The sequence below is a fragment of the Platichthys flesus genome, chromosome 17 (genome assembly GCF_949316205.1).
Source record: "Platichthys flesus chromosome 17, fPlaFle2.1, whole genome shotgun sequence".
In the NCBI taxonomy this organism is placed as follows: Eukaryota; Metazoa; Chordata; class Actinopteri; order Pleuronectiformes; family Pleuronectidae; genus Platichthys; species Platichthys flesus.
The window spans coordinates 6889494-6907222 of record NC_084961.1 but is presented as its reverse complement, the minus strand read 5'-3'; the positions used below and the strand labels follow the sequence as shown (position 1 = coordinate 6907222).

General features: G+C 42.3%; 2 protein-coding genes across 2 annotated transcripts; both read right to left on the bottom strand.

Moving 5' to 3' along the window:
• Positions 1-7261: 7261 nt before the first annotated feature.
• Positions 7262-9302, bottom strand: rplp1 (ribosomal protein lateral stalk subunit P1). Its single transcript, XM_062410383.1, has 4 exons — positions 9094-9302; positions 8176-8250; positions 7527-7638; positions 7262-7387 (listed from the first exon to the last, which is right to left on the bottom strand). The coding sequence occupies exons 1-4, from the start codon at positions 9163-9165 to the stop codon at positions 7308-7310; spliced, it is 339 nt and encodes a 112-aa protein (XP_062266367.1). The 5' UTR covers positions 9166-9302; the 3' UTR covers positions 7262-7307.
• A 423-nt stretch (positions 9303-9725) lies between these two features.
• On the bottom strand, positions 9726-17621 carry clptm1l (CLPTM1 like). Its single transcript, XM_062409485.1, has 18 exons — positions 17387-17621; positions 16273-16482; positions 15995-16089; positions 15590-15779; positions 15284-15483; positions 15116-15194; positions 14776-14893; positions 14605-14699; positions 14221-14305; positions 13784-13887; positions 13263-13328; positions 13078-13128; positions 12905-12987; positions 12772-12806; positions 12593-12648; positions 12234-12278; positions 11857-11972; positions 9726-11572 (listed from the first exon to the last, which is right to left on the bottom strand). Exons 2-18 carry the CDS (start codon positions 16435-16437, stop codon positions 11485-11487), a joined length of 1671 nt encoding a protein of 556 aa, XP_062265469.1. The 5' UTR covers positions 16438-16482; positions 17387-17621; the 3' UTR covers positions 9726-11484.
• Positions 17622-17729: the final 108 nt, after the last annotated feature.

The following is a 17729-nucleotide window of genomic DNA, read 5'->3' as shown; positions in this document are numbered from 1 at the left end:
GAAAGATGGAGCGAGACAGACGGAGAGTGACAGAGAGAGAGAGAGTGACAGAGACAGAGGATGACACGTGGGGACTGATTGAACGAGGTTAGAGATTCAGATAGAGTGTGAGAAAGGAGGCGAGGAGGGAGCGGGGGGGGGGGGGGGGGGGGTTAAGAAAGAAGAGTGTGGGAGAGTGAGAAAGAAATCCTCAGCGTGGCATTGCTTAATCACCGGGAAATAATACATGGAGGAAAGGGAGACGGAAAGAAAGGAGGAAGGAGGAGGAGGAGGAGGAGGAAAACAAGAGGCGAAGAGAGGAAAGGATTCGCATTAAAAAATTAACGGAAAAACAGACAGACAGGCAAGCAGATGGGAAGAAAGGAAGGAGGGTGGAACTGAGGAGATAAAGGAAAGAAAAGAAATAAGGAAGCATAGAAAACACACTGGGTGCACTGAGGGACGGAGGAGAGGAAAAAAGGACAGAAAGGATACAGGAAGGAAGGACAGAAGGATGGAAGAGCAGTCGGGTGGATTGAAGAGCGGAGGATTAAAAAAATATCTATCTGCAATTTAAGCAAAAATCAATGGGGGGTTTAGTGGAGGTGGATGATGCAGAAACAAGGCAAGTAGGAAGGATCGAAGGAGGGCGGAAGAGAAGAAAGGAGAAAAAGAACAATACAGGAAAGAAAGAACAGAAGAGATAGGAGGGAGGGAGAAAGCAAGGAGCATAAATGTGAGGAACGAGGAAGGTTTGGATAAGGACAAGACTTCGAATGTACAATATTAGCATATGATGACATCAAGAGGTCAAATGGATGAGAGGACGGAGAGAGGGGAGGAAAAAGTGAGGAATAATGAAAAGGGAAAATAGAAGCAGAAAGGAATGATGGATGGACAGAACAAAGTAAGTAAGGATTTACACTGAGTGCTGGTTCGATGATTGGAATCAAGGTCAGCTCAGTGTGATAAACATCCATCAGCTGTCAGAAACCCCCAACAGTAGAAGTACAGAGGAAATACACATCCACATCCACTTCCTGTTATAGTTTGTATATCCCTACATCCTGTCTTTGAACTTCCTGTTTCAGAGACTTTTGACTTACTTGTCCTTATAAGTGTGTCAACCAGGTAACGCCGCATGTCAGAGAATATTCATGTGATCTAAGCATCACATTCTTTCTGTTAACCCCATACACTGTAAATAAAGATGACACACCTCCCCTTATCCAAAAATAAAGCCAACATTTCTGGAATACGCACGCTGCCATATCTTGGGCATTTAGACAGGTAGCGAGGCTCCGCCCATACACATGCTTGACCAATCGTGAATCAGTCTCAGCTGTCAATCATGACGTTTCGCCACATTTCCAAAGAATCACGTAATTAATTCAAACAAGACTAATCAGAAACTTGAACCCATATCTGTGTGATAACAACTGCAGAAAATGAGAAAAACCCATCTCAGAGAAAAACCATTATAACTTCAACTGTAATGTCTTCCTTCTTTATTTACAGTCTGTGATTAAAACATAATGAATGAGTGTAGTGGAAACTTTTTAACACCCATGACACAATGATCCGTCTATACTATAAACTTTACTGAATTAACTACATGAACTAAACACATTTATAGCTATAGTAGCTGTCCCTTGTGTGATGGATGGTTTATCCAGACTTTACTCTTCAATATCAAGTCTCCATGTGATGTGCATGTACTGTAGCTGCTGTAAACCCATATATCATTCCCAGAGAAATCCTTTCTGAATGATGGCCTCACGTTAAACAAACCAGTTGGATTTGCCTGAACTCACAGCAGCAGCAGCAGCAGCAGCCGTTCACCTCAACACGAACACCGCGCTGACGGAGGAGGTGATTGACAAAAGCAGCATCAGGAATGATTTCCAGTCACGGCGGAGGCAGCAGAGCAGACCGCTGCGTCCTGTGTATATTTATGCAGCAGTGCTGCGCCACAAAAGATGCATGAAGGAATAAAAAGATTTTTATGGTGGAACGCGGTTGGAAAACTGTCTTCGTGTCTGATCTATGAGCCCTCGCACAAAAATATCCCGTGTTCTGCCAACCTGTTGCCACAGCACTGAATCTTCAGCTGAAGACAAATTAGCATTTAAATGAGGCAAGTTATTTTCCTTTTTACGCCCGCTCTAAATTACCAACGCGGTGGCTTCGACTGAGACGAGCCGAGGGAGACCGGCGGCTTTTTTAGTGTTATTGACCCGGAACAGGTTGAGTGAACACGCTCGCTCTCTCTTCAGCAACGCCTCTGCATCAAACCCACAACGTCGAGCTGAGAGCTGCGACTCAGTCGTCTACAACCACAAAACAACAATGTTTGGCACCAAGCAGCTGGACTGATGCAAGCTGTCCTGCCTACAGGACCACTCCAGTGCTTCTCAACCTTATCTCTACAGTGCGGGTCACACGGAGGAACCTGAACGCTCCTGTGCACCTGGCTGCACACGCTGTATCTTGTCGGAAGGCTCTGTTCACTTCGCCTGAATCCTGCACAGGATGATGCAGTCATTGGCTTATAAGTGTAGAGAAAGCATCTCCTCCAGGTTTAACGTTTAATGATCTGGACACTTCGAGGGCAAAGTGGTTTCAAAGATTCAGCCCAGATTTGAGGACATCTCAAATGAGGCTGGGATTTAAACGAAGGGATTCGAGTGGGTAAGAATTGATGATTTAATGCTTGAAGGCCAAAATAAGTTGTTTAATTGATCAGCAGTGCAGCTTTAGAGATCTGCTTGGGCCGCAATTTTCTGGCTGAACTCATCCAAGCCTGAGAGAAAACCAATCCAATCCCAAACGGCTTGTTTTTATGTCTGAACCCAACCCAAGCCCACTGTTTTCCCCGATTACAGACAGAAGTCAAATTAATAGCCCCCCCCCCAGAATGGATCAGAACTAGAATATCATCAACTTTCAGGTATCTACTCTTTATCCAGGACACACTCATCTTCATGTCATTACTGTCCAACTCCCATCAGACTGCTCTGCTAAACTGAAATGAAACACCACAAAACACAAAAGAGGAGAAACACACGTAGGAGACGCAGACAAAGATGTTTGAGAGATTTGAGAGCTTCTGGTTTAGGTCTGGTTTCTTTCTTTGTGTTTGAGTTCCTGTGATCATGCGGTAGGTCACTTCCTGGTTCAGAAAAAAAGCAGCATGGCTGAGGACCATTTAAGGCTGGGGTTCAACTGATTGGACTTGAGTTTACCCTTGTGTGTTGTTCAATTTGGCCAAACCAGTTTAAATGTTCCCTCGTATTTCATCATGTCAGGTCTGTTTGTTCACTTAACACCTCATTCCATTAGTTGTTATTTTGAGTATAGTAATATAGTGTTGACCTCATTTATAGGCCTGGTTGTTTATATTACACTTTATATTACGATAAACTCATGTTTCCCCTTCGCCTCAATGCTTTGACTTTTACAACAAATTACGAAAACATTACAACACATAACTGAATGAAGCCTCAAGTGAAGAACCAGCAGATTGTGATGGGATGAGCTTAAAAACTGCACCAGAGTTTCATAATGTGTCTGTATCACTTTTAACTTTTCTGTTATTTGAGGTTTTGGTGTTGCCTTCTCTCGATAGACAATAATTCAAAAAAAATCTCATTTTAAATGTTACATATTGCAGTTCTGATTCTAAAGCCATTTTCCGGACATAATCCTGCAGTATTCGGACAGTTTTATAAAAGACCTGGCACGAACAAGTCCAGAGCAACTGACTCAGACATTAGATTAAGATGCATGTATTCGTACACAAGCACAGACATGCACAGGCACACTCATGCAGGTAGGGAAATTGAACCTCTGCTTTTGACCCATCTGGTGCAGGACACACAGAGCAGTGAGCGACCATGTACGTTGCCCGGGGAGCAGATGTTGGGGGAGTAAGGTGCCTTGCTCAGGGGCACTAGACAGGGTAGGGAGAATCCTCTTGGATTTTTGGACAGATCAATCCAGGTTCGTCTTTTCGTTGTATCTCCGTGGAGTCGAACCAGAGACGAACCAGAGAGCTTCTCTGCCCATAGTCCAAGTTTCTGCCACTAGTCCACCGCCTCTCCGACATTTGTCTCAGGACCCATGTTTCAGGACGTTGCCAAGTCTCTTCATCTGAATGAAACATTTGACTCTCATCTCTATTTTTCAGCTAAAAAAACCCCCCATAAATGTGATTTATCTCCGGAACGATCTGAGAAAACTGAAAAAAGCCAATTTATTCAAATGAAATGAGCAAATCAGCGGGGCTTCCCCAGCCGGAGAGCAAAAAGGTATGTGGTGTATCCCAGGACTGGAAACGTGTGCACAGCGTTACACGTTCTCTGTAACTGGGAGGTCATTTGGAAATAGACTGCTGAGTAGCCTTCTCTCTGCCCCTGACTGGAAGGCTGTCTCCTCCTCCTCTCTCCCCATCGCTCTGCTTCGAGCCCCTGACTGTGAAACTCCATAAAGAGTGATGGATGTTGATGGAGACACACGCAGTGGTGATTATGGATCATCACAGAGAATCGAGGAAGGACAGAGACAGACAGACGGGAGCGGAGGAAGAGAGAGAGAGAGAAAGAGAGAGAGAGAGAGAGAGAGACGAGAGCGGGCTCAGTGTGGTTAATGACAGAAGTGAGGCCGTCTGATTCTTGAAGATGGAGCTGTTGCGCCACTGAGAGGTGAAAAGTTTCACTACTGAGACCAAGGTTATAACACTCTTTACTGTAAGGATCACATTTAAGTCAACTAAAGCAGAATGTCCTCTGTAATATTACCATTATCATGCTGTGTACTATATCACTGGATGATGATGATTATTATCATTGTTATTATCATTATCATTAGGTATTTAACACATTTTCAAAAGGAAATTTAAATTAAGTTGTTTTGTTATTTAAATAGTGCATCAGAATGATATAACTCATAGTTTGGACTACTATGTTTTGATGTGATATATTGTGTAAGCAGATTACAGAAATATAATAAGTAAAAGTTGTTTATATGGATCAAACTTTACTCACTCCTATCATAGTTATGTATTATCACACAGTTAATTTGATCACTGAATCCTCATTATTATTTGAATTATTTTTATTCAGAAATCTTTCAATGAGGCATCTGAATTATATAATGCTCATTTTAATTACTTTAAGTAGGTGTGAGGGTAAAGTGTTCACGTTTTGTCCTAGTAGTAGAAACTAAAAATAGCTGTAATGAATTTAAAAGTATATTTCTCTGTGAAATCTATAGCTACAGTATAATATCGCACAAAAATGAAATACGTTAAAATAAATGGACTTCCACCTCTGCATTAACTGAAATGAATAAAACAGGAGCATTAAAGCAGAACGTGACACTAACAAATGACCTTTCATGAATAAAAGTGAGACGAGAAGTTGTAGAAAATCCCCCCGGCCGGGTGCTTCAGAGGTCGGATGCCCTGGAAGCAGAGAGTCCGGTCACCTTCTCTCTCAAACTGGAGCTGAGGAACAGTTAAACGAAGCTGCCTGAGGAGCTCGGCCCGCTCCCTGGATCACATGGGACCAGAAACTCTGCAATCTAGCTAATGTATGAGACTCCGGTTTCCTGAGGGAAGGGAACGAGCACATCACTTTAGCAGGATATAGGCTGAAGCCCTTTAATCACTTCTGACAAGTAAATGGACGTGGAACGCATCAGGGGGAAGTTCTGCCCTTCGCTTGGTCATATATTTTAAACCCTGCCATTTTTTTCCCTTTACATTTCTCTCTTTGGTGCCGGTCTGGACGTCCTGTTCCGCCCAAAGGTTCAGAAACACACACTCACTATTTCATTACTCTGGGAAGCTCGATTGTAATGGAGACCCACTTTTTCCTGTGGCTGCCCTTTTTATTGTAGTTTCAATCTTTCTAATAACGGATTAAATAATAAACCCGAAATACAAGACAGAATAATAAAAGACACCATGAATGATCCCGACGATAAATGAGCGGAAGTACTCGTTAAAGAGCAAATAGAGGAGGATGAAAGAAATCCATTACAAGTAAAAGTCCAATATACTTAAAGGATATTGACAAAGGGCCTTGGGTAGATGGTGACTGTTCACAAACATGGACTGTAGATTGTAAATTACACTTAAGTCTCACACTTCAGTAAATGATCTGAGCTACTTTTTGTCAAGGTAAATGAAGTAGAAAACGCCAACAGTTAAAACGATGAGCTGCTTATATAAACAGATATTTTTCATTTGAAAGCACAGCGAAAAAAAAGAAACAAACAGAGGTTCCATCAAATCCAGCTCGAGCCCTCTGGCCTGTTTCCAGCTGCCATTCAACACACGACACCGGCCGTCATGTTACTGCTGATGAGGCCCGTTGTCAAATCTATGCACAAAGTCAATTGTGCAGAGAACGTGGTGTCAGCTCCGGTGACATTGCAGAGACAGGAGGGGGGGGGGGGGGGTCACGGCCGGCACAGGAAGTGGTAATAACACCATGAGGCAGATTTATGGAGGGACGTTCAGCTGGGAAATCTGCCCACAGAGCACTTCCAGAATGATGGCTGCTCAATTCCCAGCTGTAGGTTCCACTGTCCTGAAGGCGGAGTCAGTGGGGGTTGCAGACAAACTGCTCGGACAAATTGCCGGGCCGGAGCAGAGCAGGCGGACACTTCGCCGGGTCAAGGAGCGAGGCAGTGATCCATCCAAGATAAGAAAACACAGGCAGCCGCAGGGACTCCATCAAGATGGAGGTCAGCGGCCCGAGCTCGCACAGGGGCCGCTGACCTCCAGCTCAGCAATGAGTCAGGATTAAAGTGGGCTGGACCTGATTTAGGGACAAAAAGAAGCCGGTGAAACGTCCCGTGACTCTTTGACCTTCTGGAAAATACAGGTGAACGGCGGTTTCACAAGCAGAGCAAAGAATTCACTTTGGGACAAATTGGTGTTAGATATTAAATAATTCCCTAATAATTAATTAATTAAATAAACTACCAATAACGTCCTTTTGAGAATTCATGGATCTTTAAATTATGTTTAAGAAACTAAAATGTACAAATTTGTGCAATTTGGTGTGTCTCCAAATAAGTGAATTTTATTAGTTTCATTAGTGGACTGTAGAGCCTTGGTAGAGGTAGAAGCTCTAGTGGAACCTCAATGGAGGTTGAACATTCCAGTGTTTTTCCCCATTGTCTCTATTCTCTCCAGTCAATGCCCGACACCCACAATTTCAGGGACTTGTGTCTTTACCAGACATTCATAGAACATTAAGAGTCAGACCAGTTTTTCCTCAGTTTTTGTACTTTTATTGTTTCATTACAAAAACTGTTTAGTCAAAGAGACCGAAGCCCATGTCGTCATCGGACCCCTCGGACTCTTCCTTCTCTTCTTTCTTCTCCTCCTCCTTAGCTGCAGGGGCAAAAAAAAGATGGTTTATGTTTAATAACATTAAATATTTAGTTTACACATGCCAGCATTTGCTGTCAATCTGATCCAAAATGTGAGAAGGGCGATCCCTCAAAGATAAAGGATCCCAGGCTCTCGTTACCTGGGGCGTCAGCAGTGGCAGCAGCAGCTACAGCTGGGGCTCCAGCTGGGGCAGCACCTCCTCCTGCTCCAACGTTGCAGATCAGGCTGCCGATGTCGATGCTGGACAGAGCCTGAGACACGGAAATAGTCACAGGTCAGTGTCATGTCACATTGTGTGAGCGATGCAGATGGAGCCTGACAGTGTAGATTAGAGACACTGCAGTATATTTTCAATCATGTCATACATAAGACTTCCATACGTTTAATTCTTTATGTCCCAAGCTGTGGATGTTAAAATGCACCTGATGCTTACTCCTCTCAAACTTAACCTAAAGTGATGACTCCCATTAGAGGAAACTCAGTTGGAGCGGAGGGTCGTATTTTGTCTTACTTACATGATAAACTTTATGTGTCAGTGACCTAATCCACCTTTAAGTCCTCACTTTTAACATTCCCTCCTGCAGTAATCCATTAAGCAGTTAACCGACTCTGGGATGTGAACACATCCTTTGTCCTGCTCACAGTTGTCTCTATTCTACTGTGTCAGAATTTATCCCAGCTCAGGAGACTCTGAAAACCCTGACAGGTTTAAACCCTCAAATGTAGCAATGTTCATGTCACGATATAGCAGCACTTCATATACAACTCATCATGTGTCCGTCCCTCACCTTGGCAAAGAGACTTGGCCAGAAAGGCTCCACAGTGACTCCTGCAGCCTTGATCAGAGCATTGAGCTTGTCCTCCTGCAGAGACAAGACAAGAGGTTACAAAAACAATCATAGATATACAGGTCCTAATATAAATGAGCATACAATATATCACATGCTAAACTACTGATTGGCTTTCTGTCATCAATTAAAAACTATTGGCAGAAACTACTAGATTAAGCTCGTACATACTGTAAGACTAACATTTCACAGTTGTCTGACAGTGAAAGTGAGATAATAACAGAACATGTTAACAGTATTAATAACAGTATTTGATGCTGCCTCACACATGATCACACACGTGGGTTTAGTGCGCATGTCTAATATATGCAGCGGCAGCTCTGTAGGATGTGGAGCAGCCTCCACGTGTATCAACACCACACAAGTCACTGAAGCAACAGGATGGATGAAACTGATTTGACCAGAATTAATAATGTGACCCTGAACTCAGCCAAGTTACACATCTGAAGTTAACAGTTCAGTGTTCTGGTGTGAAGCTTAGCATTAGCATTTCCTAGCACCTGTCATGAATGAATGGATGTGAACAGCTTCAACTATTAATTTGCATATTAGTGACACGTGTTGAAAAACCATAGCGACTTAATTTAGGATTTTAACAGAAACAGACTCGAGCTCCTGACACACAAACCGGTCTGACGTTAGCATCTAGCATGCCGCCATTTTGACAGCTACGTGTTTACAGACACCGGTTCACTTCAATAAGTCATTTTAACAGATTGGTTAAAGACCCGGTGTCTCCTCGGAGATGTTACGGGTCTATTTAAGATTTTAGAGGCGTTCACCACCAGCGCGGACCCTCTCCCGGGGTGAAACACAGACATGCAGCCGGGGCTAAGCGGGAGGAACCGGGACACTTACGGTGACGGTGACTTCATCGTCGTGGAGGATGAGCGCAGAGTAAATGCAGGCGAGCTCGGACACGGAGGCCATTTTAGATGTTAGGTTTGGTATCTGCGGGGTCGGATGCCTGAAATTAGCGGTGCTAGTTGCCGGATTGTGGGCCTTAGCTTCGGATGAAGAACCGAGCACCTTCAGACACGTTGACGTCAAGCAGCGGAAAGGGAGGAGCGGAGGGCGGGAGCAGCGTTTATATACTCTACGTCAAGGCTGCGTGACTCTGACGTCAGCACGCAGACAGTGACGTTCATCAGTTCATAACTTTTTCTCTGACTTCGTTTTTTACTATAATATATATTATTGTTTTCTTTTTTTACAAGCTTTTTACAAGCTCAAACAGATAATAATTAACAAATATTTAAAAAACTTTAAATGCCTGCCTCTTTTCTTTTCATTTTCACTGTTTAAATTAATTAATTAATTTCCTCAATTCAATTCAAATCTATATATACGCACATGTTTATAAATATTCTTCCAATTAGACCTTGGGTGTAGGTGCAGTATTGTAAGTGTGCCAGACAACCCTGCACTCAAATCTAAACTATGGAGAATATGAACAATGTCCAGCGGTATTAAATCCACAACCAGAAATGTTCAGTCAGTTATTTTATTACATCTCAATCAAAAACACAAACATCACAATAAGCAAAATCATTTTCAAGGCAAATGCACGTTGCATCTCTCCTGGATGCACTCGCACAGGAAACAAGGAAAATCTAAACTGAATCTCCGAGCACAGACAAAATATAATCTGATAACTCAACTATGGAAGAAAGTATTAAAATGTGACTGTGTAAATCCAGATGTAGTAATACTTTCCACAAGTCTCGAACATTTACCCGTTCCCCACCATTAATGTGAGTGTCTATTTATGGTGACCGTACAAAGCAGTTCAAAGAATCCATTTCACATTTGGCACTATCAGATTTTCTTGGCCCTGACACGTGAAAAATACTTGAGCAGGTGCAACTACAAAACTAGAATGGACGTAAAGGACAGCGTGGCTCTCGGAGGTCTCATCCTGTGTTACAGTGCAGAGGAAGCCAGCGCCATTTAACATGTGGACAGAGCAAGACACACAGACACGTTCAACTCAGCAGATTCTGGAATGTTAAGATTCAAAAAACATTACAGGAATCCCTCCTTATCGCTGTGGCAAGAAATTTGAATCTTCTTATCTGCAGCCATCTTTTACGTGCATAGATTGAAAGTATATTATTTAAGTGATGCATTTATTGTTTTACATGTTAGGTGTCTTTCCCTTTATTTCGGCCTCAGTCATTTAAAAACATACTCTGTATATTATCACTTTAAAATGTAGGTGACGCAAAGTCACTCTGGAATTTATGTTTGCTTTGTTCATGTGAAAATTCTGGATAAAACATTTGGAATATCTACATATCTATGTTTTCTAAGAGGAAAATAAATTGTTGAGAGCCTTTTGGGACAATTTCATTCAATATCTAGAAAAGCACATCGGGTATTTAAAAATTTAAAAAAAAATCCATTTATGTTTCATTGTCACTCATTTTCCTGATTTCATGTTATATCAGTCACACTAATTACCAGGTTCTGACATGTAAATTGATTTCACTTCAACACCTAAGCTGTAATTACGACTGGGGAATGGATTTTTCTGAAAGCTTTAATGTATCAGCCTTGATACATATGGAATATTAATAATAATGTGAAAACGCCTTTTCTCTTTTTAGCCCACAGTTCAAAGTGGTTTAATCCAAATTTAATTGATATAACATTAAATGCTGTCTGAATGAATGAAGCGTCTTTGATGAACTCAGCAGCTCTCGTGATAAAACTCCTGGATGTATTTAGTTGTTGGTTCCTCAAAGCAGTTAGGTCCAGGCTCAGGCTGTTTTAGGTTTGATTCCGTATTATATTTACAGCCCTCAAGGGGCAGTTTCATCTTAAAAAAGGAGTGGCACCTTGTTTTACTCTTGCAGCTTTGCATATAAAATGTTCCCTTTAGTTACGTCAGTTCAAAAAGAGTTATAGATTGAACTTATCGATGTTACTGACCTGTCACACACTGCGAAACAAAACAAAAACACCTCTCCAGGTGGCAAAAGCCAGATAAGCAGATGTTGAACTTTGCTTGGAACCTTTCGCACTATTGGACGGCGTGGAGATAAAAAAAAAATCAGAACCGACAAGCGTTTTGAGGCAATTGGTCAATTTACAACTAACTGATGACACAAAATACATGTTTCCCCACTTTCACCTGGACCAGTGAACCAGCTCAATTGACACCCGATGAGGTCGGGAGAGAGCAGAGGACAGAAGATAGAACCTGCAGGTTCCAGTTCATGGAAAACAATTATATGTGTTTCCTCTTTAGTCCTTGTGAGGCTTTTTTTCTTTGGGTTTCTCATCATAAGAAATCCCGTATTCATTAACTCTTGTCTTGTCGACTGGGTAGAGCCTGAGGAGAGAGACAGGGGCAGAGAATTAGAGATTCAGAATTAAGGTAAGGGCTGGGGTTTGGTATCTAGTTGACAGGGTGGAAGAGAAATGCATCATGTTACTGAGGGTCCTACCAAAGACTTCCCTTACCCCCCTTGTTCTAACACGCCAGAGGCTGTTCACCATGGAGACCTGCTGCGGATATGGGTACGGCCTGGCGCGAGATTTACACCCTCTGTTTGAGGCTGTGTGTCTGTGTGTGTGTGCATGTGTGTGTGTGCATGTGTGTGCGTGTCCACCTACCATCTCTGGTAGAGGTAAATGAGAAACACGACATCGTCTCGGAAACATGCCAGTCTGTGAGACGTTGGCATGGTGATGATGAAGGCAAACACATCGTCGATGAAGGTATTGAAAGCCTGTAGAAGATCAATTGATAAATATTAACGCAAATATATTTTACACAACAGCAAACAAATCCTCCTTTGTTAAACAGGATAAGGATAAAACTGAATTCTGTCCCAAATCCAATCATTAACATATGAAAAGAACATAACTGTAAATGAAGCCCACTACATAAACACTGTTGTACTTATAGGTGCTCATTGAGTAAATAAGTAAAGTGTGTTGAAACCAAGTTCATCCGTCATTTCACTGACTGTCAAGGTTTTTGTTCTCACCTTGTACATGAAGGCTTTCCACGGCAGGTGGGCCACAGACTTCATCTGCACAATCAAACAGAGAAAAACAAGTTAGTTTAATGTTTGTTTCTAAGAAATTAGAGTTACTCAATCTATTATCACATTTTTTAAAACAGCATTAATGATCAATTTCCCATTAACTATCAAGACTGTGTCAGCTCGACATATTGTGATTGGTTCCGTCTCATTTTCATAATAAAGCAAAAAAAAAAATTACACTTCTCATAATCCAGATTTTTGCCTCGTTTTTGTCTTGCCTGATACTCACAAGGTGTCTCCTTCAGAAAGATCTTCTCTTTCTGAAATATTATAAAATCCAGTATCTGTGACAAACTGACCTTATAGTTGACAAACAGTTGAGGAAGCATGAAGAGGAAGCCAAAGGCGTATACACCTGTAGAAGTTACAAAACACGATTATTAGCCTTTTCTTTAGAATCAAATAATGAAGAGCATTGATTTATAGTTATGAATTGATCAGGTAAAAGAGTGTTTGTTTTTTTGTGTTGTTTGTTTACCATTCACTAGACTGTTGATCAACCACGAGTACCAACTATGACCGGGAGAGAGAGAGAGACAAACAATGGCATAATTACTACACACTTACTAGTTGTGTAGTAAATACTGTGCTTGTTATTCATACACACACACCTCTTGTATCGTTGGTATACTAGAGCATACACAGCCCCTCCAATACACAGTGGGTACAGGAGGTAGGACAGATACTTCATGGCCTACAGAGAAACACAAAGCATGTGACGATTAGCTTATTAAACCTGTATGAAATAGTTACAGTCATGTTTATCTGTGTGTGTTTGTCTTACCAGGGTATCATATTCCTCTGTTCTCCTCTCAGATTCATCCATTTTGCCAAACTGTTAAAACAGAAACGACACAAAATAAAATCCCCGAACACATTTTCAAACAATCTGCACAACCGTGTTGCATACGCACACAGACACACAATAAAAGACTAACACTCACTAACACACTACACACATAGACCTACCACGAATGTTGGTTTGCCTCCTTTCCAGAAAACTTGAATCTTAAAAGCCTTCTTCACTTTCCATACCTGCAAAAAATAAAATATCCCAAATAAAAAAGATCTTACATTGATCAAAGCATTTCTTATAATTAACCATTTTTAAATTCCACTTAATTACTCCTTTATTTTACGACTACTATGTTTCTTTCAATCAAGGAGAAAGAAATCTAAACTGTTATTCAGGAAATATTAAATGTTCATATAGGTGTCATATACAAAACAAAGAATTTGAACAAAGACACGATCAATCCACAGAATATTTAGTTATACTTGGTTTTCATTAAACCAGCAGTCGCAAAAATTCAAGTCCAAATAATGTCGAAACAATGACGGTGTTGAGGCTAAGAAAAAGAAAATGATTCCCATCCTACAATAACATATTTACATTTCCCTTTTGTTTTTGAATAGATCTGAATCTCTGTGCAGTTGTGAAAGTGTGTACGTGTGTGTGTATTAGTGTGTCTGTTTGTGTGTGTACTTGCTTCAATGATAGAGCCGACACCAGCAGGTATGAGGACAAGCAGGCTCGTCTGCTGGTCCAGCAAATACAGAAAGATCACGATGGTGCTGAAACATCTCCAGAGCACTGAAAGAAATAAACAGTTCACACTTTGTTAGTGAAAGACTGCTGACGAATCACGTGGTCGATGGATAACACTTAATAAAGCAAAGATAAAAGTACTGCCGCGTAATAAATTAATTCCTAAGCTAAACTGTATCATGTTGACATTTGGCAGATGGCCCATGTTTGCGGTTAGCAGTCAGCAAACAAACACAACATGTGGCCCCGCTGCAACTTTAATCAGTCAGCAAATAACAAAATTGTTATTTGCAGATGAAGCTCCAGATTTCACAACATTGAAATCTGTTTAGCGTTTCTTCCCTGACCTATATATGAGGCAGGAACAAAGTGACCCACCTGCTTTGCTCGACATTCCCACCATGCTTTTCTTCTGCTTCCAGAAGCTGATGTCGTTCTTGAACGCCAGGAAGTCAAAGAGAAGCTACAAAAGCAAAAGATCAGGGTCACATGGGAGAAGAGGGTGAAAGATTTTCTCTCCCAAACGCGAGTGAATCAGAATTAATAACTGATGATGGGACAGAATTAGAATGTAGAAGTGTTTAAATCGTTATTGTCTGGTCTGTTATACTGATTTTATATCCGGAGAGAATGGCTGCAGTTTGTGAGTTGGAAAAATCATACAATGCTTAGACTTGTGTATTAGGTCAATTGTCTCTTCCATTTTATTAAGTCCAGTGGAAAGTGACTCTAATGTGGGAGTGGATCTGAAGTCAGACTCACATGGAACGCTGCTACAAAGAAGGTCAGCGCCAGGAAGTAGAGGTTGGTGTCCACAAAGATCCCTTTTATCTCATCAGCATCTTTCTCTGTGAAACCTGGAGAAACATGGAGGTGTTAAGACAGAAATAATCAAACTGAGCGTGAGAGAGAGGGGGACGACGACACACATACCGAACTGCTGCAGGGAGAAAACAGCGTCCTGCATGTGGATCCAGAAGCGCAGCCTCCCCAGAGAGATGGCGTCGTAAGAGATGGTCAGAGGAAGCTCGGTGGAGCTGCTGTTGATCTCCTGCACACACACAAACAAATGAACACACACACACCTGTCAGCTCATCACAGACTTTTTATTGATATTGTTCTGAGGCAGGAAGCATTTCATAGCTGAGGTTTGATGAAGACCAACTAATATAGGTCTGAATAATGCTCCATTAAAAAGAATGACTCAGTGAACTGTGACTTTAACCACCAGACTGTGTGTATCATAATATTTATTTAGTAGGGAGAACTCACCGCGAGGTCCTTGACCCGGTTGCTGAGCTCATCGACAAACAGCAGAGGTAAATACACCATCTTCTTGCCATTTTGGAATCTGGAACACAGACAAAGAAAACTGACTTTTGTGGTGTTCACTGGTCGGGGAATCCAAAAAACGCGACCAACATTAGTTTATTATCTTACGCTCTGAGGTATCTGTGGACTTCACTCGGCATGTTCTCCTTGTCGAATATGAAGTGGTCACTGACGATGTTAAGTGTCAGGCGCGTACGCCAGTGGGAAACCGGGTCATCCGACATGGAAGAGGCTCCCCTTCCTGCTCGGCCCCTTGCTGCACGGTTAGCCTCACCTGGTTTGTTCACCTGGCCTTCTTCATTCAGACCCTGTAACGTGAAGAAGAACGTTTTCTTAAGACAGGAGTCGCACGTGTGCAGCATCTCTCGGACTGATACATTTAGTGGTTTGGTGAGAAAGCCTGATCATGCATACCAGTGTTTGATCCTGCCCGGATATCAGAGAGATCTCCGGCGGTTTGGGGATCATGTACGTGGTGAGCTGAGCCACGAGGTGGACCTGCCGAGGGTCCTGCCAAGGAGTGATGCCGGCCTGATGGACGAATATCAGTGCAAATAACGTTCCATTGTTACGGGTCTTCTTAGGGAGGGAGACATTTACTATCCTGAGGGAAGGAGAGAGAGGAGAGACGATGCATGGGCTCAGTGTCATGTTCCTAAAGTTTGTGTTCCTTACAAGTGCATATTTCATGGTTTTCTGGTTCTAATTTCTTCATATTTTCCACTTGGAAAAAACTCTTACTTAAGCTTAAAAGGAAGTATATAAGAGAAACTTTTATATTAATCAATCAGATCTGACACCAGGAATCTTCCCACATACCTTTCAAACTTGCTGTTGATGTCGAAGTTCTCCTCCTTGTGGATCAGGGTGTGTCCTCCCTCTGCATTGGGCCGCAGTGCAGTGTAGATACTTAACTAATAAACAGACAGACAGGGATATTACATTATTATATCAACAGATTTCATTTGTTTTTCCCTTTTTGAAACATTATTCCTACACTGCCAAATGCAACAAACTAGCCCCACACACCGCTGAATAGAAGACAAAGTGGAATAGAAGCCGATGGATCGCTGGGACCATCCGTCTGCTTCACTGACCTGTAGTTTCGGGTTCTCTGCCAGGAACGGTGTGATGCACTTGTCGCCACTGGGGCTGTCGCAGGGTTTGGTGTACACGATCCCGTACATCACCCAGCAGGTGTGGAGCACGTACACCACGAACAGGCCCACGACCAGGGTGGTGAACGACGTCTTCAAAAACATGATGCCCGCGCTGAGATGCTACCTGAGGGGAGAGAGGCCATGCGTCTGTGGAGGAGGAGTCAGAGATGGAGGATTAGAGTGAAGTGTGATGTTTAAGGACACTTCCAGGTAGGCTTTCCCCCAGCTTTTGGGACGTTTGCTCCCAGAGAAGATTTAATGGATGCTCTGGTTTTCCAGCGAGCCAAAAGTATGTTGACTCTGTCTTCTTCTTAAAACATCATTTTATCAGAAAAACATATTCCTGAATTCATGTGGGTTGCCAGTTTTTTGTGGGTTCCTTTATCTCCATTATCATTTAGACAGTTTCATCTGTATTTCAACCATTTTTTTACTGCTGTGCATCTGGCTATACTAGCCCCATGCAAAGACTTTACCACTTACATATTCTTATGTATATATATATATATATATATATATTTTTTTTTTTTTGTACTATCCACTCCAGCAACACAAGAACACTTTCCTACTCTCTATCCTTCTCTACGTTGAAGGTTGACAATAAGCAGAGGGTATAACTGGTTCCACTGGTTTGTGTCATTGTTATAGGACACTGACTTTTAAAAAGAAACCATGACAGACGAGATACCAGCGGGTCCTCGTGTGTAGTCATGGGCGCAGAGGCCTGACAGAAACATGACACTGACATGATTTCCTGCAGCTGTTATAAGATGATATTATAATAATAGCTGTCAGACTCATAGATAACTATTTTTATCCATATTCCTGATGTTACAGATCATAACCAGCAGTTATTCACAGCTGGAGGTGACTTACCACCATTTTACAAATTGTAGGGAGGTTTAAAACAATTCAATAAAAAGCCCTGGGATGATTTACACTCGCGGGCTTCTTCGCTTTTCAAATGTCGTAGACCAAATCATTTTTTTCAGGTGTTTAATCGGACAACAACACTATCGCTGCTCGTATTGTGAAGAGATGAGAAACCAACCGGTGCTCGATCCACCAGTCACTCAGTCAGTCAGTCGGCCGGTTTCCACGCGCGTCTTCCAGGTCGTTAAACGCGACGACATCGTTTCTTCAACATCGTCCCGCTCGTTCACATCCGGCCCCGGGTCCTCCGGTCTCCATCCAGGCCGAACAACAGCAGCTGTGGGCGAAACACAAACGAGCCGTGGAGCGAGAGGTGGATCTGTTAGAGTTCCGTCATTCGCTTCCGGGTTGGGTCGCCTGGACGGGATTTGCGGGAGTCTCGCGAGACGGGACGTCACCGAGACGCTGGTTTCAAACCATAGACTGGATTTAAAACCAACTCCTACCCTCTATGTTTAAAT